The sequence below is a fragment of the Mauremys reevesii genome, linkage group 6, assembly GCF_016161935.1.
Source record: "Mauremys reevesii isolate NIE-2019 linkage group 6, ASM1616193v1, whole genome shotgun sequence".
NCBI classification, from domain to species: domain Eukaryota; kingdom Metazoa; phylum Chordata; order Testudines; family Geoemydidae; genus Mauremys; species Mauremys reevesii.
Window position 1 is genome coordinate 66859390 of NC_052628.1, and position 26203 is coordinate 66885592.

At 42.4% G+C, this 26203-nt stretch overlaps 1 protein-coding gene across 2 annotated transcripts in view; it reads right to left on the reverse strand.

Annotated features, from left to right (window-relative positions):
• Positions 1-14482: 14482 nt before the first annotated feature.
• EPB41L4A (erythrocyte membrane protein band 4.1 like 4A) overlaps positions 14483-26203 on the reverse strand; it is a 201948-nt gene continuing 190227 nt past the window's right edge. For both annotated transcript variants that reach the window (XM_039544525.1, XM_039544524.1), the window contains exons 20-24: positions 23340-23387; positions 22490-22558; positions 20401-20511; positions 19552-19633; positions 14483-15247 (exon numbers count right to left, since the gene is read on the reverse strand). In XM_039544525.1, the coding sequence (XP_039400459.1) occupies positions 15125-15247; positions 19552-19633; positions 20401-20511; positions 22490-22558; positions 23340-23387 (433 nt within the window). In that variant the 3' untranslated portion in view covers positions 14483-15124. The remainder of the gene's footprint in view (positions 15248-19551; positions 19634-20400; positions 20512-22489; positions 22559-23339; positions 23388-26203) is intronic.

Genomic DNA, 26203 nt, shown 5'->3' on the forward strand with positions numbered 1-26203 from the left:
ATCTCCATACTCCTGGGCCACAGACCATTCCTGTTGTTTGTGGTGGGGCTGGTTCACTATCAGTTCGCAGTATTGCTTTTTGGCCTGTCAGCGGCCCCCTTGAGAAAACAAAGAGAACTAATGTATCCCTGCCTCGACAACTGACTGATCAGAGGCTGGTCCAGTGCTTAGGTGGCAGAGCATATGCAATTAATACTGTCAACCTTCTTGATGCTAGGCCTGTTGAACACACAAAAGTCAATCTTTGCCCCCATTCAAAGAATAGAGTTCACAGATGCAGTCCAGGCCCATGCCTTCTTACCAGAAGCCAGATATTAGACACTCTGCTCAATCATAGCCTCAGAAAACATCCCACCACCACTGCGAGGACCCACCTGAAGCTCCTGGGGCATGTGGCATTGTGTACATGTGAGGCTGGGACTCAGACTGCTTCAGGCCTGGCTTGTGACAGGGTACCAACCAGGCTGGGACTGCTTGGACAGAGTGGTCACACTTCTCCCTTTGGTGATCGACTCTCTTATGGTGGTTGAACCCAGGGGTGGTAAGTGCGGGTGTTCCATTCAGGAGACCACAACCATCAATGTCTCTAGTCACTGATGCTTCCAAACTGGGATAGGGAGCTCACCTCAGGACTCAAGGCCCTTGGTCCCAGAAGGAGCTCTTGCTACATATCACTGTGAGAGAACTCAGAGCGGTGCGCCTTGCTTGGCAAATGTTCCAGCCCCACCTCTAAGACAAGTGTGTGTCAGTGCTTACAGACAACCCGACTGATGTTCTATACCAGTGGTTCTCAAAATGCCAGTCAGGACCCCAAAGTGGGTCACGACCCCATTTTAATGGGGTCACCAGGGCCAGCATTAGACTAGCTGGGACCCAGGCCTGAAGCTGAAGCCTGAGCTCCACCCTCACCTGGGGCAATAGAGCTCTGGCTGCCGTCCCCCCTCCGTGCAGCTGGGGTGGCAGGGCTTGGCCTGCTGCCCCCTTACCCTTCACCCTGGGTATCTCCTGCCTCCCCTCCCCCCAGGTCATGTAGTAACTTTGTCAGAACAGGGGTCATGCTGTAATGAAGTTTGAGAACCCCTGTTCTATAGCAAGAGACAGGGTGGAGCATGCTTTCACCTATGCCAGGAAGCCTGTGGGAGTTCTGCATAACCTACTCAATCCGCCTCAAGTTTCCTACATTCCAGGGGCCCAGAACAGGCTAGTGCCTTATCTCAGCAGGTCCTTCGCCAAACATGAATGGTCCATTTACCCGGATGTTATGAGGGACATTTTGCAGAGGTGGGGAACTCCCCAGATAGACTTGTTTGCAACAAAGCATAACAGGAAGTGTCTACAGTTCTCCTTTCAGAATCTCAGTCTGGGCTTGCTCGCAGATGCATTCCTTCTGCCCTGGAAGGACCATCTTGTCTATGCATTCCCACCCATTCTGCTCATACACAAGGTCCTGCTGAAGGTCAAGGGGGGGATAGGGAGTGAGCCTGATCCTGATAGCACCAGCCTGGCTGTACCAACATTGGGTCACCACCCTCCTCTCAGTTGGAAAACCAATCACCCTACCACTGGTTCCAGACTAGATCTCCTAGGAACATGCATGTCTCCTTCATCCGAACTTTGAGTCCCTCCTTCTGATGCTCTCGAAGCTGCATGGCTGAACCCTTCGGAATTAGTGTGCTCAAGCCCAGTTCAGGAGGTTCTGTTTGGGAGCAGAAAGCCACCCACCAGGGTCACGTACCTGGTAAAATGGAAAAGAGTAGGGTAGGGCCCTTACTTCAGAATCACCGTACACGTCTTCTTCAAGGACAAGGAGCAGCTGCACCCCCATCCAGCTTTCCTCCAAAGGTGGTGTCAGAGTTCCACAAATAACCATGACATTTTTCTTCCCGTCTTGTTCCCAAAGCTACATGCCAATAGCCAGGAGCAGAGGCTCCGCTCATTAGATGTCAGGCAGGCGCTGGCCTACATAGATAGGACCCAGATTGTTCAGGAAGATTTCTCAGCTCTTTGTAGCAGTGGCAGACAGGATAAAGGGCCTCCCGGTCTTGGCCCAAAGAATTTCTTCATGGATTACTTCTTGTATTCACACATGCTATGACCTGGCAAAGGTCCCTGCTCTGGCATTGATGGCACATTCCATGAGGGCCTTCTGCAGCATTCGTGGCACAGGTTTCCATCAAGGGTATCTGTAGAGCAGCAACATGGTCTTTAGTCCACACCTTCATACCTCACTATGCCATCACACAGCAGGCTAGAGATGATGCTGGTTTTGGCAGAGCAGTGCTACACTCCACTTGTCATTGAACTCCAAACCCACCTCCTACATCTGCTTGAGTCTCACCTACACAGGAATGGAAATCAGCAAGCACTCAAAGAAGAAAAAAGGGTTAGTAACCTTTCTGTAACTGTTGGACATGAGCAACATATCTCAAAGAACATTCCAAAACCTGCCTTCCTACCCCTCTGTCGGAGTTACCGGCAAGAAGGAACTGAGGGGGTGTTGGGTCGGCAGGCTCCTATATAAAGCGCCATGCAGGTGTGACTCCAGAGTGCGCTGGAGACAACCCGATGGATACCACTGAGGGAAAAACCTTCTGGCGATGGTGCATGCGGTGCACATACACCTACCCAGGAATGGACATGAGCAACATATCTCGAAGAACAACAGTTACGGAAAGGTTAGTAACCATTTTTTCTGGTGTCCTTGCACTGCAGTGCTGACGTGAGCTCTGCACACAGTTCCAGGAAGGTGAATTTGCACATCCAAAAGTTCTGCAGCCACTGCTCGTGATCCCATACATGCATCACAATGTGATCCCACCACTCAGTGCTTGTTTCCCAAGCCCAGGACCGATGATCCACCATGGCTTTTGCGAACAAGGGCCGCTAACAGTTTTGAGAGGGAGTTCTCCAGGTGAAGGAGGAGCAAATACAGGACCCTTGGGGTAGTGGCTGTCTGTAGTGTGTATTTGTGGTTGGGGGTTACTTGCTGTGTGCTGAGCTTGTGTTTGTTTGGAGGACCCTCTACTGTGGCCAGCAGTTGGATAGCTCAGTGGTTTGAGCATTGGCCTCCTAAACCCAGGGTTGTGAGTTCAATCCTTGAGGGGGCCATTTGGGGAACTGGGGTAAAAATCTGGGGATTGGTCCTGCTTTCAGCAGGGGGTTGGACTAGATGACCTCCTGAGGTCCCTTCCAACCCTAATTTAAAAAAAAAAAAAGCTTGTAAACAAGGTTTGAAATCTAGAAACCTCTGTTCATTGGCTGAGCCTTAGTCAGGGTGTGGGGCTATCAAGAAGGCCAGGGCTTTATAAAGCAGTGAGCAAGCAACCAGGGAGCTTTGTGAGCAGGGGGTGCTAAGAGGAAGTTGGGAAGGGGGTGAGGTACAGTTGCCATTCTTTAAAACCTTTAAACTACACTATAATCAAAACTTCTTGATTTAAACAAAAACCTATCATTAACCTGGGTAGCTGTGGGAGAAAATGCAGGCAGAAGCCCAGCAGCAGAGTGGGGGCTATCCTGTTTACAGCGCTCAGTGTAGCATGTATGATTACCTGCCCTGTGGGCGGGTGGCTTATGTGTGCATTCGGTGCAAGGAGTTCCTGGCCCTCAGAGACTGCGTACAGGCTTTGGAGGCCAGGGTGGTGGAACTGGAGGAGCTAAGGGAGGCAGAGAGGTATGTTGATGAGGCTTTCCAGGACACTGTAGATTTGTACCACTCCAGCGCTGTTAAGGAGGATGAAAGGGTCAGGGAAGGAGATCAGCCAACGGGAGCAGAGGGAAACCATCCCATACCTCCTTCCAGATGATGATGGGGTATCCTCTCTCACTGAGGTTACCTCTCCGGGCAGGGGCGGCTCTATAAATTACGGCGCCCCAAGCAGGGCGGCGCGCTTCGCCGCCCTTCCCCAGTGCCGCGGCTGGGGCAGAAGTGTCTGCGGCGGGTGCGCTGGTTCGCGGCTCCGGTGGAGCATCCGCGGGACCAGCGCGCCTGCCGCAGTCATGCCTGCGGGAGCTCAAGCGGAGCCGCGGGAAGAGGGGACCCTCCGCAGTCATGCCTGCGGCAGGTCCGCTCGTCCCGGGCTCCGGTGGACCTCCCACAGGCATGACTGCGGAAGGTCCGCCGGAGCCAAATGCTGCCCTGCCCCGACAATGCCGCCCCACGCGCCTGCTTGGCGCGCTGGGGTCTGGAGCCGGCCCTGTCTCCGGGGGAGGGAACTCCAGTCATTAGGAAAAGGCAGGTGTTAGTAATGGGAGTTCAATCATTAGAAACATAGATAGCTGGGTTTGTGATGACTGGGAGAACCGTATGGTGACTTGCCTGCCTGGTGCGAAGGTTGTGGATCTCTCGAGGCATCTAGATAGATTTATGTGTAGTGTTGTGGAGGAGCCGGTGGTTGTGGTACATGTAGGTACCAATGACATAGGGAAGGGTAGGAGAGGTACAGTGAAATCCCTGCAAGCTGCATGGACACTTTTCAAAGACACCATAATAGAGGCCCAACTTAAATGTATAACCCAAATTTAAAAACACAGTAAAAGAACTTAAAAAGAGCCACTGTGGCTTAACAACCATGTAAAAGAAGCAGTGAGAGATAAAAAGGCATCTTTTAAAAAGTGGAAGTCAAATCCTAGTGAGGTAAATAGCATAAACATTGCCAAATTAAGTGTAAAAATGTAATAAAAAAAGCCAAAAAGGAATTTGAAGAACAGTTAGCCAAAAACTCAAACGGTAATAACAAAATGTTTTTTAAGTACATCAGAAGCAGGAAGCCTGCTAAACAACCAGCAGGGCTCCTGGACGACTGAGATATAAAAGGAGCACTTAAAGACCATAAAGTCATTGTAGAGAAACTAATTGAATTCTTTCCTTCAGTCTTCACGGCTGAGGATGTTAGGGAGATTCCCAAACCTGAGCTGTCCTTTGTAGGTGACATATCTGAAGAATTGTCACAGATTGAAGTGTCACTAGAGGAGGTTTTGGAATTAATTGATAAAGTTAACAGTAACAAGTCATCGGGACCAGATGGCATTCACCCAAGAGTTCTGAAAAAAATCAAATGTGAAATTGCAGAACTATTAACTATGGTTTGTAACCTGTCCTTTAAATCAGCTTCTGTACCCAATGACTAGAAGATAGCTAATGTAACGCCAATATTTAAAAAGGGCTCTAGAGGTGATCCCAGCAATTACAGACCGGTAACTCTAACATTAGTATCGGGCAAATTAGTTGAAACAATAGTAAAGAATAAAATTGGCAGACACATAGAAGAACTAAATAGTTGGGCAAAAGTCAACATGGTTTCTGTAAAGGGAAATCATGTCTTACTAATCTATTAGAGTTCTTTGAAGGGGTCAACAAACATGTTGGCATTGGTCACTGTCGGTAGATCGGATACTGGGCTGGATGCACCTTTGGTCTGACCCAGTATGGCCATTCTTATGGCAAACTATTCTGTCAGCAGCAATTTCCATGGCATTGTTTCCATGGCAGACAGCAGGGCAGGCATCACAGATTCACTCTTTGTTTCACAGCTCATGAAATACTGCAGGACCAGTTGTACTATGTTCATAACGCTCATTACCAGATTAGTCAGTAGCTCAGGGTCCATGCTGTCAGGCAGAGAGGGTAGGCACACAGTTTACAAGGGCTGTTGAAAAACAGCGTGAAATGAAGTAGGTAGCTCATGGAATGGTGGGACGGAAAGAACTGCATCACAGGACGACAAGCACGTCTGCATGGTGCACTGTGATCTGTTCCCAGAGCTCCCAGTGGCAGAGGGTGATAAGGTGCACAGTGGGATAGCTATCCACAATGCAACACTCTTTCTGTCGATGCAAGAGCAACAACTGTGGACGCGCTTAGCCAACACAAGGAGTGTGGATGTGCTCTATTGATGGTATTAAAGCTACTTATGATCATCGACATAACTTAAGTCAACTTAACTCTAATGTAGACATGGCCTTGGCTTCATTGGCTATTGATACAGCTCTTCATTAGGTTCCAACAGTATTTTTTCAGGTGGCCTTTCATTAATATAACTTTTCTTTGTGGTAGTTACTCACATTAGTAAGGCCCCTACTTTTGTGCTGCTATTTTGCAACCCTTACCTGGTTTCAAGTGTAGGCACTTTTCTTAGTATATTAGCAATGTTCTCTGTGCCTTGATTCTCCCTTGCTGATACTCTGCTGCCAGCTTTGTTCTCACTCCACCTAAGACATTCTCACAAGTAGTTTATAGATCAGAAATCATCTATTGGGGATATCAGAATGGATTTCTTCTCCATCCACCTGAATGAGAATTTACCATTCTGCTCATTCTCAGTGTTAGCAAGGAATGCCTTTTTTATCCACTGGAGGGAGAATTAGGTACACCTTTATAACCACTCGCTCAGGTTTCAACTTTTCCCATCAGTCTGAGAAGGTGCCTCATATCACCCCCCACAAGCAGATCATGTTTTTTCTTCATAACTCTATCTTAGCTCCTAACAAGGTAGAAAGCTGTAGATGTTGCCTCTGATGTTCCACACAGCCTGCTCAAAGACGTCATCTACCAGATATGTCAATCAGCGCCTCTGTGGCAGGGTGCATTTGGGCCCAAATGAGTCCCTTTACTACAAGCAGACTGAAAGCCTTTAAAATGCTCACTCAATCTGGTATCTTTTCTACTAGCAAGCTTGACAATGCTATTACCAGAGAGCCTTGCCTAAATGCATGTTCAAGGATGACCTGCTCACAAGAAGTATGGTAAGAAAAAAGATATATGGAGTAGTTATTTACGTGGCCCTTTCTCTTCTTGATCTGGGAGCTATAAAACAAGATGGAAGTTCCCTTTTGCGGTAGTATGTACTGTTTCTTTCATCCATTGCTCACTCTAAGTACCAGTTCCCTCAAAGTCATCTTCACTACAGTAAATAAGCTTTTTCAAGTCCTTACTTCTATGTCCCCGCAGGTTTTATCTTCACAGGATCTTTCAAGTAACATTTCTTACACTGGTACTGTCACAGTATGCCTTTCTCTGGTGTTGCCTTTCCTCTCACTGAGGAAGCATGCTTTTGCAAACCATGCTAGGAGTGGGAGAAGGCGGGGACCCTATAAAATACAAACTCTTTCTACTCAGTAAGAGGAGAAGCAGCACCTGAAAGGTAAGTGCAGCTAATAGGATACTAATAGCTAGAACTCGACTCTATCAGTGAGTGAAACCAGCTGGACTACCCCCTAGGCTGAAGTAATCAAACTTCCTAAAGCCGGCTCTCTGGTAAGCCTGGCTTCTTAAAGGGCATGGATTTTTCCTTCCACTTGCTCTGTCAGTTTACTCTTACAGGCTCACTAGGATCTGACATTAACTTTTAAAAACTTGGGCAGTGGAGGAGGAATGGTCTTTAGCAGCCATCTGAAAAATCCTGAGTGGACAAGGGAAACTACTGTTTTAATGTCTAGGGCAAGAATTATTAAGCTGGATGTTGCAGCCATATGGCTGGAAGTCACAACTACCTTGCCCTTCCTCCCCTTGTTTGATGGAAGAGGAAGCCTGGTATAGAAAAGGCTGAGAACCCCAGGAGGAAAGGGCTCAGTAAAACAACACTGCTACACCACCATTGTTGTAGTTCTCATTTGGATTCATAGTCTTAATACCAACAAACCACATACAATATTTTTTCAAGCCAGTATAATTTGATTGAGGATAGACTTAATAAATGAAAACAGTCAATATAGATTAGTGGATGACATTTTCTTTCTTACAGCAAATTATTGTTTTCTACTGTCCAGAGTCTCATGACCTACAGAGAGCTTGTTCAGCGATCTTACCTTGTATACCAGTATGTGTTGTGACAAGTATTTTCTCACTCATCCTATTCTGCTAATCAGCAAAATAAGAATAAATTAATTCTGATACCTGAGGACAGCTCACCATTCATTTGGGTGGCACCTTGCCAAAGCCACTGTTACAAGGGAAATAAAAAAGTATTGAATTTAGGTATACTTAAAATCATCATTCAAATTGTTACATTGTCAGGACTCAGGTATAAAACCCATTCAGCAAAGTCACTAATTGCTTGTAATGGTGATAATTTCCCTAGTGCCTGTTCACTGTTCTTCAAAATTGTGGAAAATCTCTTCCTTTCAATTCTCTAGGGGAAGGCAATTGCCTAATCTGTTCTAAGTGGGTACTTATACATCCCCACAATAGTGGGTAGGGTTACTATGCAAGAAATAAGGGAGGAAAAAGGAGAACATGCCTGTTGTGTTCAATTACAGCTAGGCTTACGGGGCATCTGTTTTTTTGGTCTGCCTTATTGGGAGTTGTTTGAAAATTATTTTACACTGGTTTAATTTTCTGATCCTGCCCCATGGTGTCCTAAACTCTTGTTTGATTCTCTAGTGATGATTCGAGCATCTCTGATAATCCTGAATGTTTAAGTATAGAGGAGTATCAGCGAGGTAGCCATGTTAGTCTGGATCTGTAAAAGCAGCAAAGAGTCCTGTGGCACTTTATAGACTAACAGACGTGACACCCACGAAAGCTCATGCTGCAATACGTCTGTTAGTCTATAAGGTGCCACAGGACTCTGCTGCTTTTAAGTATAGAGGGGAAAGCCTATGTTTTTCATTAAGGTCAAGCACACAATGAACAGGCAAGTTATTTACATTGAGCAGAATATAGACTGAATTTCTGAAATAGCTTGACTACCAGTCCTGACCAGCCCAAGCATTCTTAGCATAGCTATTGAGTGGATTTTAGTATTGTTTGGCAGGTTATGTATATGTAGAGTTGAAAAGTGTCACTATTGTACATTAATCAGAGGAGGAGGATACCATACAGTAATCCAGAGGTCAGCAACCTTTCAGAAGTGGTGTTCCGAGTCTTCATTTATTCACTCTAATTTAAGGTTTTGTGTGCCAGTAATACATTTGAACGTTTTTAGAAGGTCTCTTTCTATAAGTCTATAATATATAACTAAACTATTGTTGTATGTAAAGTAAATAAGGTTTTTAAAATGTTTAAGAAACTTCATTTAAAATTAAATTAAAATGCGGAGCCCCCTTGACGGTGGCCAGGACCTGGGCAGTGTGAGTGCCACTGAAAATCAGCTCGTGTGCCGCCTTTGGCATATGTGCCATAGGTTGCCAAACCCGTGCAGTAATCTATGAGATTGCATTATATTTCTTCAAATTCTCACAAGAACCGAAGCACATGGAAATGTTTATGTGGAAGGGAGGTGATTTCCTTTCACTGTATGAGCTATCCAGGAAACAGATGTAGGAAGGAATTAGGGGCGAGAGACTTAAGGAGATGTGTGTCCTTGATTTACAAAAGAAAGCCAGGCAGCTTGATTTATGGAAAATCACATATATTATATTTTAGCATTGGGAAGATAGTTTGATGCTTGTCAGTGTTTAAGCAATGGAAACTTCATTCTAAGAGTGTAAGAATACTTACTGGCACCACATTTAGCTACCATGGAATACATTTTCTCTGGTGAAGTTATATCCCCAAGTTGATTTTTAGTTGGCATTACACAGGTGTTACCATCAAATTAGTCAGTGATTTTCTTCTCATGTGGTGCAAATAATATACACAACATGCAAACACAAAATTTACGCTAAAATTAAGTTTTACTTGATTTTCAATAACCTGGACATAAGTTTTGACACTGCCACCTATCAACTCAATTTAAAATAAAGCACACGCTGTTTCATGGATAATTTTTAACTTTGTGTGCGTACAGTATATACTTCACAGCCTGATCTGAGATCTTGTATGTATTTTAAAACAGCTATCTTTATAATTAGCTTTATAGTAAAAGTTATCCTGAAATCATGAGGGAGTTAAAATTCACTGCATCTTGATTTGCATCTGAGTCCAACTGTACAAAGATGGTTGGCTTGTTTGGATATTGAACAGAAAAAATGATATGTTTTTGGGGCCGAGAGCCCAACAATACAAAGAGATTAGCCTAAATAAGAGTTGCAGATTAAGAATCTGAATAAGAGCTACATGGATATACAGAGGGGCACACTAACAGTAGTTCTCAGTGACAACACTAGCTACTGAGTTAAACCAACATAGGAAATGCAGCAGAAGTCTCCTTAGGGTGGAGAGCGCTATTTAGTGATCAGAACATATGACTTGTCACATAGCATACTCTGAAGAAGCAAGGTCAGTGTTAAAGTGATGGGAAAACATGAGCGATAGATGGTACAATACCTAGCCCTTATATAGTGCTTTTCATCTGTAGGTCTCAAAGCACCTTACATGGGAGGAACATTATCCCCATCTTACAGATGGGGAAATTGAGGCACAGAGTTGAAATGATTTGCCCAAGGTCACCCAGTAGGCCAGTGGCTGAGCCGGGAGTAGAACCCAGGTCTTGAGTCCCAGCCAAGTGCTCCATTAACTAGGCCTACATATAGTATACATAGGCTTGGAAAGATTAGATTTTTATAGGGAAATGTCAGTAAATGTCAATTTCACTACACACACACACAAACCGACAAAAAATATTTCCATCAATAATAATCAAAATGTACAGCTAGGCAAAGCAAGAAAAATGCTTCTGAAAACTTACTAGAATTTGATTTTAGGGTATTTACTTTGTATATTTTGACATGTGAAACTGACAATTTGTTTTATTGGTTTATAAAATAACTAACTTTTTGAATCTCAATGTCTGCTGTCATTAAATATTCTCACCATCCCCATAATTTTCCATAACTGTGAAAATTTAAAATACAAATAAGGAAAATGCATAAAATAATATTATCTGTTAAAGTTATAAAAAAATAAAATCAAATTCTGCCAAGCTTAAATATACAGCAGCAACAAAGTAAGTGGTTCTGGTGATTCGCACCTTTGAAAGGTCCTGTTTGTTAAACGATGTTATATAACTAAATCGGCATTTTCTTCAAACTATCTGATGTAAAGCAACTTAAATCCAAGTGACCACAGTTACTCATTAGTATGGAGAATGTTTACCTTGTGTTATATAATAAGAGGATACAGTGCTACTACTATGGTCTCTGCTTGCTTCTGGCAGTCAGAACAAGTGTTTGATTTTTCAGTTTATATATTTGAATACATTAATTATTTTCAGTGTAACCATCATTTGTATATAATTCTTATTTTTTCCCCAATATGTAGACAAAATTGCACCGTGTGTCTAATCATGCTAACTCTAGGAAAAAGTAGTATTTGTCATTAAGAACTGAAATTGGAAATAAGATCAGTAGTTTAAATCCAGGACCTCTACCTTAGCTTTCTCTCTTATTCTATTAACTAAGCTGTTTCAATGTGGAATTAGTTTTTCAATGTGTGAATGAGAAAAGAGGTTTGAGAATAGGAAGTTAAGTATATTAGTCCTTGAGGAATGGATGGTTTCCTCTTTATCCAAAGGGGAAAAGACTGCCAGCACATAAAGTTAGCTAGATTTTAAAGGATTATTTAAAATAAACTATGACTAAGCTGGCAGCTAATGAGAAGTAAACAAGGTACACAGTAAAACCTGCTAAGTACATTAGAAGTACAGTTGAAACAATTTTCAGTCAAAGATGAGGTACATAATAATGTGCACACCTTACAAATGAGAATACAGCTACCAAGAAGCATAAATGAAAAAATGGTGAAGACAGAAAGCCTAGCATTTCTGACACATCGTGGAATAAATGAAATACCACGATTTCTTGCTGTGAGTGCTTAGAAACTACAAAACCCATAAACTACACTAGACAGGAAAGAGAAATTAGGTCAAATGTGTAGGAATAGCTTTGTACATACAGAATGCCATAGACTGAAGAGTGCCAGGATGTGAAATCTGTGCATATACAAAATTCAGGTCATAAAAGTACAAGTACTGTATAGTAATAGGGATGTTTTACCAGATTATATCTCAGTAAAGAAGTCAGAATATTGAGAAACGTCAGGGAAGTAACAAAATACCAGTAATAATGGGCAATGAATAAAAATCACTGTAAACACATCGTGGAGAATTGCTCCTCGGAACAGCTTATTCTAGAACAAACAAGAAGCGAGGTTTATCTTGATTAACAGTACATTCCTGAATCAATTCCTGTGTGTTACTCAGGATTAAGGATGGTTAGTCATAATTTTGATATCCTTAGGAGCATTCCAAGAGGTGGTACTATGACACAAAACTTCAGTAAGGGTTTTTTTTTTTGGTAATGTAGTTCTTTAGATTCATCAGAATAGTAGTATGCTGACAGTGGTATTGGGTCCTGTAGGCCATCAGAGTGTAAAAGAGAACAATGACGGTCTCTGTCTGTATTGCCAAAAAAGCAGATTGCAACAGTGAGAAATCTTATTAAACAGCCTTTAAAAACAGTTTGACCACACACTGTAAACAAAGCTGAGCCACGTTTAAAAATGTTTTAGCCCAATTCTGTGTGAGTGCCAGTCTAAATGAGGTTGAAAAAGCATAAGGAAACTGCAGGGAAACTAAATAGTGCTTTTATATTAGTCTTCACCACAAGGGAAGAGAGAATATCTAGAGCCCTGGGATGATATTATTTTTATAACTTTGCAGGGTTTGGGGGGGATTTCATTTTACTGTGGGAGGCCTGGAAATGGGGGCGGGGGGCGGGGATTGCAGAGTGAGCCTGCCCTGCATGCAGCTAGCGGCTCCTTTCCTGCTGGGGTGGACCCAACTCTCTGCTCTGGGCATTGTGCCCGGGCACTTAGGGTCACATCACTGCTTAGGTTTGGCCTGGCTGCCCCTCTGATGGTGCAGGGGAGAGGGCAGCCACTGAGCCAAACGGCAGTGAGTCAAACTGCAGGTCACAATGCCTGGTGTGAGAGGGCTGGGTTCAGTCCCACAGGACAGTTACCACCGCTGCACGATTTTCCATTTTTATTTTACAGGCTGTTTTTGTTTGTTTGTTTTGTTATTTTGCACTTGCAAAAAATACTGGACACTGGTAATATTTATCCCAAGATTACTGTACACGGGTAGTGAAGGTGAAGCAATGTCAAAAATAGAAATACTGGGGAAAAAATTAATAGCAGATTTGACTGAAATTCTATGGAGGTAGGGATTGTGTGATAGTATAGTACCTACCACAGAGTGGGTCTGATCCTCATTAGGATTGACACAATACAAACAATACTGAACTGGATGGCATTCATCATTCTAAAGGAACTAAGAATGAAGAATCTACAAATATTAAAATCTGGTCAGAAAAGAGGATCTTTTCCTCCCTTCTCCCCTGGCCCCTGAAAGTTTCCACTTTTGGCCAAAATATTTTGCTGAAAGATGATAACATTTCTAATTCAAACTGATGCCACAATGCATTGCACCAGGAATTGTAGTTTAGGTGCCTTGTACTCCCATTGTCCTCTGGGGCAGGCTTTCTGGCTGGACTATAGTTCCCATGATGCACCACTCACTCTCCTCTTGGTGAATAGAGAGGACATACTATGGGAGTCTGTGTACCTCGAAAGCTCGTCTCTTTCACCAACAGAAGTTAGTCCAGTAAAAGATATTACCTCATCCACCTTGTCTCTTGACAAATTAGTTAGTCTTTCCCAAGTCTTCTGATGAAGTCCCTCTCAAGAGGTGCTTGAGGAAACTTGGTAAGTGCAGGATAAGAGGTAAAGGCCTGTTATAGATTAAAAACTGATTTAAACAATAGCATAGAAAAGTAGGGCTAAATAGCCACTTATCGGTATGGAAGAGTAGACTGAGCAAACAGTAGTAGAACAAGTAGTGTATAATGTGGTTAGTCAACCTCTGCCAGACTGTTAGTGGGCTAGAAAATATATACTCAGTACAAAATTACTTATAGGCCTGAGAAGGATTTTGCTTGACTCCATAACAGCCTAGCTGACACAGGAAACTGGTTAGCACAATAGTAGATGAAATTCAATGTTGACAAGTGCAAGGTAAAGCACATTCAAAGAAGCAATGATGGGTTCTAAATTAGACATAACCTCTCAGCAGAAGATCCAGGCATCAGTGTGAACAGCTCATTGAAGATAATATGCTTAACATGCAACAGCAGTCAAAAAAGCAAGTAAGATGTTACACCGTTTTACAAATCGAATATAGAGTAAAAGATGCCACTAGATAATTCAGTGATATTGTCTTCACTTTGCATATTGCATTCAGTTTTGGTCATCTTATCTCAGAAATGAGTGAGCAAAAGAAACAGTCCAGAGAAGGGCATTACAAATGATTAGAATTATTGGGGGATTTCATATGAGGAGAGCTTAAAAAGACTAGCTCAATGAAGCCTGCATCAAAGAACCAACTGTTAGCCAACCCCATCTTAGGTAGCCACTTTGAAGTGTTTCCAAGGTTTATAGTACAATTTTGTCCAGCCAGCATTTAGAGTCTGTGTGTACTAGGCAGTCTTATTATGCAATTAAGAGATATGGTAGGGGTATATAAAATAGTAGTACAGAGAAGGCTAATCAAGTACTGTCACAATACAATAAGAGGATATTTAAAATTAAAAGGCAATGCATTTAAAATTGGTGAAAGGAAATCCATTTTTACATGACACTCAATGCCACAAGATACAATTGTGGCAATTATCTAAACATGGATTCAACATTTGTATGAACAAGAACAGTGTCTGCAGTTGCATTAGGCTAAAATAAACATAAGAGCTATTATGCGTCAGAGTATAAACTGATCATCATATGGAGTCAGGAAGACATTTCCTCACTATTATATAGTATTGCACAATTGGCCAAGTGTATGATGAGGGTTTTACCGCTTCCTCCGAAGCATCCCGTCTTGGCCTCTTGGAAACAGGCATCTGAATGAATTAGACCAAGGTCTGATCTGTCGTGACAGTTCCTTTGTTCCTCTTTTGAAAATACAGTATCTGGCAATTGCTGAATTGTAGTAAGACTTTCCCTTCCAACTGTCTAACCAGTCAACTTCTTTGCAATCACGTAAGCAACTGTAAGCAGTGATGAAAACAGTGATTGCTCTTCAGAACAAGCAGGTTGGAGTTTTAAATTTAAGGAAATTACCACCACTCCAGTTTACATATTTCTTCTTTTCTTATGCCAAAGAAACATTTTCCAGCTAAAGAGTATCTGAACTGTTGTGTAATTCCCAATTTCAAAGGAACAGAATCCATTCACCGTCCTCCGTTATAGCAATCAAGTCTCTATCTTGAGGCGTGATGCATGTACAGTTTTTATTGTCTTTGCACTGTGTTTTCCATCCAGGCTGGATATCTGAGATTTTTCTTCTATCAGGCTATCTTTGGACCCATTTCGCCTCTGAAGAGAACAAATACAAATTAAAAATACACTGTTGAAAATATAATGAAAAATTAAAATATTACTTCCTTCATCTCTTCCTTTGCTACAGGCTTAGCCTCAATCCTGCGCTGGGATCTGCTACCCTAGAGCCCCTCAGAGTCCTGTTGGAGTCAGTGGAACTCCTTAAGAGCACAGGGACCAAGCGCTGGATCCTTATGCAGGACTGGGGCTTAAATATTAAAAATAGACCTTGTTGAATTATTTATAGTGTCCCTTTCAAAAATGCTATGATATTTCTTTGTACAGTGACTCCAAGAAAACAGAGTGAACTGTTACAATAGTGGCAATAATCAGATATAAATGATCCATCAACATTTAGCAGAATGGGATGGGTATTTGCTTACTTTGCAGGTGAAATGTAGGCTAAGGATGTGACAACTCTGATTCACTTACCTATACCAGCATTGTGGGAGAATATTTGCATCTGATCACATACCAAAACTAATTTCCTTTTCTCTCCATTGGCCCAGGCCAGGGTACTTCTGCCACCCCTCCCTGTTGCAGACACCCATTACATGCTTGTTCCTGCTAGCCTGACCCCTTCCCTCGCCCCTATCTGTTGTTCCTTGCCATTGTTTGGATTCATATTCTATAGCCAGCAAATACCAAGACTAAATTATTTGGTATTTGGCCAATTATTAAAAACATGCATTCATTAGGCATTAATGACCTGACAGTGCTTGTTTAGCTGATGTGGGATACCCCAATGCTGCTAACTCCTTCCAGGACAACAGATTCAAACCAAACAGAAGGTAAACAAGACCACATACTGAATTCCTGAGTATGCAAAAAATAAATCAGTGAAATTCTCATTATTCCTTAAGGACTCAGTCATGCCAGGTTAATATTTACCCTGTGAAGAATTCATACTTATTGTTGAACTGTTCTTAATTCTTATTAAGAAAAAAATCAATCTTTTAAACGTTGTTTAGCCAGACTGAGATGTCAAAAAAAAAACCCCAAAAAACCACAAACCCCACTGTGATGCTAGCAAGCCAGGTGCCAGCTCATGCCAAGGTCCCCAGGTCTCAACTGAACAGACACATAGCTGGAATCTGTTTGGCTTTTAGTGTTTGGATCTGTGAATGCTTGTAAATTGCTGCATGCATTAATCTCACTTGTAATATCTGTATTCCGTATTATAATACTGGAGTGGATGTAGTGTGAGCCTCTGTGATCGTATGAATTGCCATACAGAAGAGAGACATTAGTGTGAAGAGCTGCTCTTCTCATTTAGCATGACTTTCAGAATCTTGGGGGGAAAGTCTAAGTATTGCATTTCAACGTGCTCTGACTTAGCTTCCTAATAATTTCATTTCCGTAACTGACTCCATCCATTTGATGGTGAAGATTAGACATTTTTAGCAAGAAAAATAAATTAAGTTCTAAAAAGTTAAAAGTAAAAAACACTGTTACTGTTCACTGAACATGCTGGGCCAGAGACGCCTTCCTCACTTCTACCATCAGCAACAAAAGCACCATAAGACACACAAAACTGAAACAAAGTCCGGTAAGAAATGGTTTGCCAGGGAAGCAAAAGGCTTAGTAATCCACTAAATAATCAAGCCGACTACACCTGCATGAGTGCACCCCATTTTCCAATATATGCTATCAGAGTAGCAGAGCTCTCCTTTGATTCCTAGGAATCCTGTAGCATTGCTGAAAAAAACTCCCAACAAACTGACGTTGGTACAGACCGTGACTGTTAGTGGCAATCACAGAGGAAGTGGCTCCTACTTTTCTAAGGACCCGGATGTAGGTAGAAACCCACCTGATATTTTTCCCTTGTCCACATTAATTAATGATGTACTTTGGTATTCCTTTAACATTAGATTTTCATAAATAAAAATCTAGATGCTTTTTTGGACATCGGCTGCCACTCTGAAAGGAAACTGGGATAACGTGACACATAAAAGAACCTTCCACTTCTTCAGCAAGATCTCAGATCGCTTTGCAAAAAAAAAATCATGAAATAAACCTCAACACATCCGGTAAAGAAGGTAATTAGCCCCATTTTAGATGGGGAAACAGTCTAAAAGTTATGCTGCATGTCACATAACAAGTCTTTGGCAGAGAAAAGAAACCACAACTGGTTTTACTCTGGCATTTTAACCATTAGGCAACACTTCCTCTCATAGTGATCACACTGTTCAGAGTAACACTGATACAACCAACACCATCAAAGCAAACTGTACTTTGCAGTGAGACACTTAGTGAAATGACTTTTAGAAGTACCAGCATTTTGAAATTGAAATCAAGAAGAAAAACAACACTGATCTGGTAGGACCGACTGTGCCTCAGTCTCACCTGTTACCATATAAACTGTCATCTTTGGGGTCCTGAGGGTACCCTCATCACCGAACTGGGTTGGGGCACATTGGCAGGGAAGCTTTAGTACTTTTGTGTGCAGCTTGGGAGAGGACCACAATCATCACTGCCCCAAGTCTGCCAATTCACTTTCACATGAGGGAAAACAGAAAGAAAGAAAACCCCACAAGTTCTTCCTGTGGTAAGAGTTTGTTTTGGACATTCAGGAAGTTAAAATAATTTTAACCTTTTAGAGTGTATTTAAGAAGTTTACATCACAACCACCACATATAGACCTTCCTCTGAAAGCAACTACTGTCTCCATATAGAGGGTTTTGGCTCACAAGAAGAGCTGAGTGGCTAATAAAAGGTGCTGCAATTCTTCATTCTGGGAAGAGGGCAACTAGTGAGGTGAGGATGTGCCACCTTCTCAGGTATAATAGAGAGGGAAAACAATAGGAGCTAAGAATACTTACTGGCTAGAAGGGAGAGAGGTGTAGCAGAGTCAAAATAGCCACTTTAGGACTGCACCTGTTAATCTCTGCCAGATTTAAAGGGCTAGCTATCAGAAGAGCATGCTGGGAAAGGTTCCTTTTGAGCTATGATGTCCATTTAAAATCCTAGTGGAGAGAAGGCACTGTAGTTTTTACCTCGCTGTAGCTTAGGTAATCAAAGTCAACTTCAGATGGGTGGAATATAAGGTTGATCTTGACTAGCTACGGAGAGGTAAAAACCACAGTGCCTTCTCTCCATGAGGATTTTACATCGAGTTACCTACCTTAATGTAAGAAACACATCTTTTTTGTAGCCTACAAAGGTGAACCAACACTAGTGAGTTCAGTGGAAATCCCAGGGAAAGAAGTTCCAATTTTCTAAGGACTAGGAATCTAGGTAGAATCCTGTATGATATTTTCCCTTGTGTGCTTGAATTAAATATGACCTTTGGTTTTCTTTTAACATTATGTTTTTATAATAAAATTCTAGATTTTTTTGGGACATCACCTGCTTCTTGTGCCTAAAGTTTACTGCCACTGTATCACAGCTGATATCTGTCCAGTCTCATTTTATGACAACCTGTCTTTATAACTACTACCACCTAGATTTTTCCCTTCTGAGTCCACCAGACCTCTCAAATGCCTGTCAGCTGAAAGAGGATAGCTCTCTCTCAGCAGTTAGAAAATAAGAGTTACAAACCTGGGACAGCAGCAAGGCACTGTGGAGTGGAGAGAAAATGTTAGTTCAAAAGTTGATTATCTCAGTGGGTGCCTGGGCACATTTGCTTATTTATAGGAATTGCCCTAGTTGATCTACCTTGTATTGAGGGAGGAACAGGCTCCAAAAAGAGGAAATGTCTTCCAAATAACAGAAAGCATGTAACTGCAGTATGGTACATTATGAAATTCAATGTATCTACATTATAAAAATGAAGTTTATCTTTAAGCAGTTACTTCTACATAATGTAAAGCTTCCTGCCAAGTCTGTTTGCTCTACTACAAGTTGAAAGCAAAAGATCAAATGTCAGATGTATTTTCCCCATTAAATATTACTCATAGATAATTCCACCAGGAGAACACTCTAAGCTCATAGACTTTAAGGGCAGAAGGGACCGTCATGATCATCTAGTCTGACCTCCTGCACAATGCAGGCCACAGAATCTCACCCACCCACTCCTGTAATAGACCCATAACCTCTGGCTGAGTTACTAAAGTCCTCAAATCATGGTTTAAAGACTTCAAGTTACAGAGAATTCACCATTTACACTAGTTTAAACCTGCAAGTGATCTATTCCCTGTGCTGCAGAGGAAGGCAAAAATCAAACAAACCCCAGGGTCTCTGCCAATCTGCCCTGGGGAAAAATTCCTTCCCAACCCCAAATATGGCAATCAGTTAGACCCTGAGCATGCAGCAAGACCCACCAGCCAGACATTTGGTAAAGAAGCTGCACAATTACCAACCTGTTGTGAAGCTGGAATGCTGGGACCCTGAGCATCTGAGGAACGAGTCACAGGCAATGGAGGCACAAGGTCTGTTTTTGCACTGGGGAAAAAAATTGAGATTATACTAGTTTGATGACTATTGTGAAAGAAAAAAGAATTCACTGAACAAGCTTGCAGTTTAACAACCCACTTGCATTTTCCCCCATAGGGTAATAACAAAGCTGGTCCTTAACACTTTCATTTTAAGACAAACAATTACGGATCAAAAGGAGAAAACATGTTGCTTTTTCTCCTGTATTTTTTAAACATTAAGGGCAAATTCTGTGGTTTGCTAAAGGGCCATAGAAAGTCTCATTACCAGGGGAACTGGCATGGTGCTGCGCTACATGCAGGTCCTCACCAGAGAAAGGCCACACATGCAGACTTCCTTTGCACGCTTCTGGGCTGTGCTCTGTAGTGGCTCCCTGCATGACAGGGAGGTGCGGGGAGGTGTACAGCTAGTAGATCTGTGGCTACACAGATGTGCTTTCGGAGACCCCTGATGAAGCAGGAGCATTACTGAGGCCTTGCACAGGGGAACTCTTCTCTTCTCCCTCATGCATCTTCACAACTGCTGCTGAGGAGCTCGGTGTATTCATTTTGGTTTCTGCAGCAGATTGCCCTTCCTTCTGAACAGGTCACCATCAAGCAAAGCAAGCATCCAAGGTCCAGAGGCTATAAATGTTTTCTGCTTCACTGAACTCCTTAGCTCTTACAGGATTGCCTGAGCACTATGTCAACACAACAGTCACATATCTGCTACTACTAATTTATCTGTGAGCTCAGGGGAACATCTGTGTCATATTAAAACCATCACATTCCACATACTTCACTTCAGACAGAACAGATCTCTCGCCATCAGAACACTGGGACCGCCGGTATTGCCGGTAGCTTCGGGGGGAATGTGAATGTCTAATGCGGATTGGGTCACCTTGAGTCCTAAATGAGAAACAAAATTCATAGTAGCAAATTAATACATCTGAGACTTTGCGCCAGAAAAGGAAATTTAATTTTGAATTGTAAAATCCTCCCTTTTCTGATTAAGAATAACATACGGCTTCCTGTGCTTACTGAATTCAAAGGACTGGCCCTTTCCGAGACCCCTGATGAAGCAGGAGCATTACTGAGGCCTTTCACAGGGGATAGGATTTGGCTCAGTGCTGTGTCTTTTTGGTGATAGCTACCCATATTAGTGCAAAATGTCACAGGAACACCAGATCTGCCAGCACCAAAAGGGTAAATATATTTTCCCATGATTTTTTCTGACTTCAGAAACGAACACAATTTTTCTGTGCAGGCCTATTCATTCACTGTGACATAAAGATAGAAACAAAGTCCATTTAGGTGACCACAAAACTTCAGCCTGGGACTGGAGTGTGATGGAGTTTAGTTAATAAAGTCACTACTATAAAATAGGTAAGAAATCGGTCTACTGAAGTAACACAAAGGAACAAGTATAACAAACCAAATTGTTGTTTGCCGTGTTCTTGATCCCAGGATAGGAGAGAGACCAGGTAGGTGAGGTAATATCTTTATTGGACCAACTCCTGCTGGTGGAAAAAACAAGCTTTTGAGCCTCATAGAGCTGACCTGAAGAAGAGCTCTGTGTCTCTCAAAAGCTCGTCTCTTCCACCAACAGTTGGTCCAATAAAAGGTATTACCTCACCCAGCCTGTCTAACTAGATTGCATTCCCTTAAAATGCAATTGGGAAAATCTTGCTTTTTAAGTCTCCAAGTGTATCTTGAAAATGTTTGGGGGGGGCAGGAGAAGAAGAGGGAGGGAATTGCAGAACGGTCCTCTTACAGGCAGAATCGCTCCCAGCAGGTGTGGGTGGTCAGGGAAGCTCTGCATCACTTCTAGTATTGGCATGTGCCAATAAGGCACAACTGAGCTGCAAACTAGGAAATGGCCCTTAACACAGACCAGGAGGTCATCCTAAATTATTAACCTTTCTGCTCCAAGTGCTGAGGCATTTCTCCATGCCCACCCTCTCTTTTATTTAATTTTCTAGGTGACATAAAACACAGTCTATTCTGGTAACCTAGCACTGAAGTATGATTTAGGGGCCCTTTATAGGTGATGTTTACCAGTTTCAGACAATGCTATTTTATTTCCCTGAATCTTCCTGTTCTTGAGATCCTAGCCACAGCATGAGGGGACCCTCTGGACTGGCCCTTCCATTATGTGTTTGTACTTCAAACTTTACATTTAAAGTTGCACAGTTCATTCTAAATGATACTGTCATGTGTGTATGTTGGAGAATGACATTGTTGACTAAAAAAATGGAAACAAAAAAAAATCCATGCTGTGGAATTTTACCATCACCGTGTTTTTTGCTCAAGGGTGCAGCAGAAGCACATTGTAAAGCAAACTGGGATTTCACTCCTGTCAGAAGCAGTTGCCCACACCACTACACCGCCTCCCAGATGGCCAGTTGTCAGAGTGAAATGGATGTCCGCTCTGAAGGGACCTGCTATGCATTGGCAGCTGCCCATGATAAGCAGGGGAAGAGGGGTCACATAGGTCAAGCAGTGACTTTAAAGAATCCAAATAGAAAGGTAAATTTAAAAAAAATTGAAAAGTTTTGAAAATAAATTTTCCCAAGGCCTTCGTGAGTGTAATGTGAAGAACAAATGCTGACAGATGGCAGAGTAGGAGAGGATGTTGAATTTGTTAGCATTTAGGTAAAGGGAAAGTACCTGGTTTAAAAATGATTCAAGTGTCTCTACCTTCCCTCTTTGACCTACTCCATTCTGGATCAACATTTTCTAAGGAGTTCAAAAGATCAGAGGTTATTGGGAGGGCATTCTAGTGTCAGAGAAGCTATTCCACAGTGACAGCCTCGGCTGAAAGGGATATTAGGCTATTAAGCATGCATACAGAAAAAAATCCATATTTCATAATGAATAAACTCACTCTATTTTGGTGTATGGAATCTCTTTTAGCTGCTCCTCCGACAGCCCAGATGGATCCACAAGTTCCTTCCTGGAAAGGATTATACAAGGAAGATGAAATTCCAGAAGCTACCAAATCCATAACAATGTATTCCTTCATTTTATTAGACCACAAAGATTTTCTGGAACCAGCTGTGTTCAGCATTAAAGCTATCTAGATGTCAACATAGGAAACCTATTTAGAAGTGTGCCTAAAATCTTGATCACTTCCCCTGTGTGTTGTATCCTATTTCCCCACCCTCTATCTGTTCTAGTCTTTTCAGACTCTCTGATCTGTGGCACAGGCACCGTATCTTCATATATGCCCACAACGAGTAGAAGAGGGGCCCTGATCCTAACTGGTGATGTACTGAAAAATAAATAGTAAAAATAAGAGCATTTTGGAGTCTAGATAGGAACACACCTTAAATGTAATAGACAATAGACAGACATCACAGATGGACAGAAAGAAAAAAATTATAAAGTTTTCTAAAAGGCAGTGGGCTTGATTCTTCTCTGCCCTGAGCAGAGTGGATATAGCCATTACCAAATCAGAATGGTAGTGTTTTACATCCACACTGCATGACATAACTGACTAAATAAGGTGCAGAGCAGTAGTACATCTGACCTAATGGCTGTCCTTCCTAAATAGAGGCACCCTATACTGTACCTCCAAGTGTCACTAGTTCCAGTCATGTCCTGTCTTACTGTGTATTACATCCAAATGCTGAACATTCCTAAAGGCTAATTTCATTCTAGCAAAATGTTTTACCCACACATTGGTTTTATAATTTATATAAAGGAACAAAACGTTTCAAAGTAACAATACTTACTGAATATGTTTCCATAACTCTTCCTTTGCTTGTACATCTGGGCTTCTCCTATAAACACCAAAACACACACAAAAGAGAGTCAGATCTATGAAAATGTCATATTACCTGATGTGTTGCAGCACAGTGATGACCTTTAATGGCACACATCAAGGACAGAAATCATGCCAAGTGTAATCTGACACTGACTTAAATGTTAAAGTTTGTTATCTGCGGGAAAGAATTAAAATTCACTGAAACTGAAAAGTCATTTCTTGAATGAAAGGCTCTGAGTTGAATCACAATTTCTTTTCCTCTTGCCTTCAGCAAAAGTATGTATAAACTGTTCCAAACAAAAGAGTTCTTCATTACAAGCTGAAGCAAGCTAGAGCCACCTCTGCCTCACCCTATCCCACATGAACTTGGCACAGCTGAGGACTGAGGCCTCTCAGGGTGTCTACACTGCATCTGGGAACAAGCCTCCCAGTCTTAGTAGTCAGTCGTGCTAGTAACACTCACACGAGTGCTCTACGCTGTAAAGGGCTGTCCATAAATTAGACAACGCATTAGGTGGTGGGTGGGTTCTAAATTTTGCATGTTTGATTCCGTGTAACAGAGTATTACAAGGGAGTAGGTGGGTCTTGAAAATCAACAAATAATGCAGCAAAGAGTCTTGTGGCACCTTATAGACTAACAGACGTTTTGGAGCATGAGCTTTCGTGGGTGAATACCCACTTCGTCGGATGCATGTAATGGAAATTTCCAGGGGCAGGTATATATATGCAAGCAAAAAGCAGGCTGGAGATAACGAGGTTAGTTCAATCAGGGAGGATGAGGCCCTCTCTAGCCGCTGAGGTGTGAAAACCAAGGGAGGAGAAACTGGTTTTGTAGTTGGCTAGCCATTCACAGTCTTTGTTTAATCCTGAGCTGATGGTGTCAAATTTGCAGATGAACTGAAGCTCAGCAGTTTCTCTTTGAAGTCTGATCCTGAAGTTTTTTTTGCTGCGGGATGGCCACCTTAAGATCTGCTATTGTGTGGCCAGGGAGGTTGAAGTGTTCTACAGGTTTTTGTATATTGCCATTCCTAATGTCTGATTTGTGTCCATTTATCCTTTTCCATAGAGACTGTCCAGTTTGGCCGATGTACATAGCAGAGGGGCATTGCTGGCATATGATGGCATATATTACATTGGTGGACGTGCAGGTGAATGAACTGATGATGGTGTGGCAGATCTGGTTAGGTTCTGTGATGGTGTCACTGGTGTAGATAAGTGGGCAGAGTTGGCATCGAGGTTTGTTGCATGGATTGGTTCCTGAGTTAGAGTTATTATGGTGCGGTGTGCAGTTACTGGTGAGAATCTGCTTCAGGTTGGCAGGTTGTCTGTGGGCGAGGACTGGCCTGCCACCCAAGGCCTGTGAAAGTGTGGGATCATTGTCCAGGATGGGTTGTAGATCCCTGATGATGCGTTGGAGGGGTTTTAGCTGGGGACTGTATGTGATGGCCAGTGGAGTCCTGCTGGTTTCTTTCTTGGGTTTGTCTTGCAGTAGGAGGCTTCTGGGTACTTGTCTAGCTCTGTTGATCTGTTTCCTTATTTTCTCACCCATTTGCAGAGGGTCTACACAAGCCCTCTTGCCACTTAAGGACAGTGTAGAGGCAGGAAGGAGAAGATAGCATGATTATGCAGGGGGATATAATGTATCCAGTTCTAGTAGTTTATGTGGATCCAACGATGAGACCCCTTGTGCAGTTTTGGTCACTATATCATCCTATAAACTGGAACAAACAGCCAGGGAGGAGATGCACTGGAGCCCCAGGTCCTCTCTGCAGTTTGGGAGCAGAATTACTACTGAGTTCACTGTACAAAGATTGTTTCCTCTGCTTTATGTGCTGCATGGTGAATTTAACCCAGTGTGATTTTGTCACATACAATGAAAAGATTTTAGTCAGTGCACTGCTCATGGCAAAATATATAGCCAAAAGGTAGAGAAATGTCCTTTACTTTTCAACTGAAGTGAAGCACATAGTAAAGTACGTCTGACATCTTTCTGTCAATTACAGAAAACATTGTCTGGTTACTCTGTAGCCCTGGCACTATATTTTTCTAATTTTTTTTCCCTTATAATGTCCAGTAAGTTTGTATTTCATTCAAGGGATCAAGGGATAGTAGGGAAGCACTCTGATAGCTAATGTAACATTTGAAAATTCCCATTCATAGTCACCAAGGACTTTGCAGCCTAGTGGATAAAACATGTGCTTTACACAGCAGAGGGCGTGGACGAAGGTTGTAGATTTAGTAACATTTCACATAACTCTTTTCATTGTGATTGTAGCTAACATTGGTAAAAATTAAAGCTTTAAAATCTATGCCTCTGAGTTCAGCCATAGAAAGATGTGATAATATAAATATAATATTGAAAAAGTCATATTGGCAAAGGCTCATCTATTTGAATGGTCAAGTTAAGTAAGAAGGACCTGGGATACAGAATAGCTCAAGAGACTTGGTAAATAAGCTACAAAGCATTTTTACTATGATGTCGGTTCAAATCCATTCAAAGGACCAAAGTGTGCTCAGCCCTGCAAGGATGCACAATGGAGAAGAGCGCCTGTCACAATTGTTGATTTTGCTCTCCCTGAGCACAAAGATTGCACAGTGCTAGTGTGCACAGTGGCACTAGCCTCTCCAAAGGGTACCTGGCCCCACTCCCCTGCACTGGCCAATCATATATTGCATCCTTAAAGGGTATTACAGTTCCTACACTCAGCACAGCTCTGGAAGGCACAATGCCTCTCGGAGCACCCTGTTGGGAGGTACTCCTACATGGGGCAGTGCCTTCAAGGTAGAAGCAACAAAGAGTCCTGTGGCACCTTATAGACTAACAGATGTATT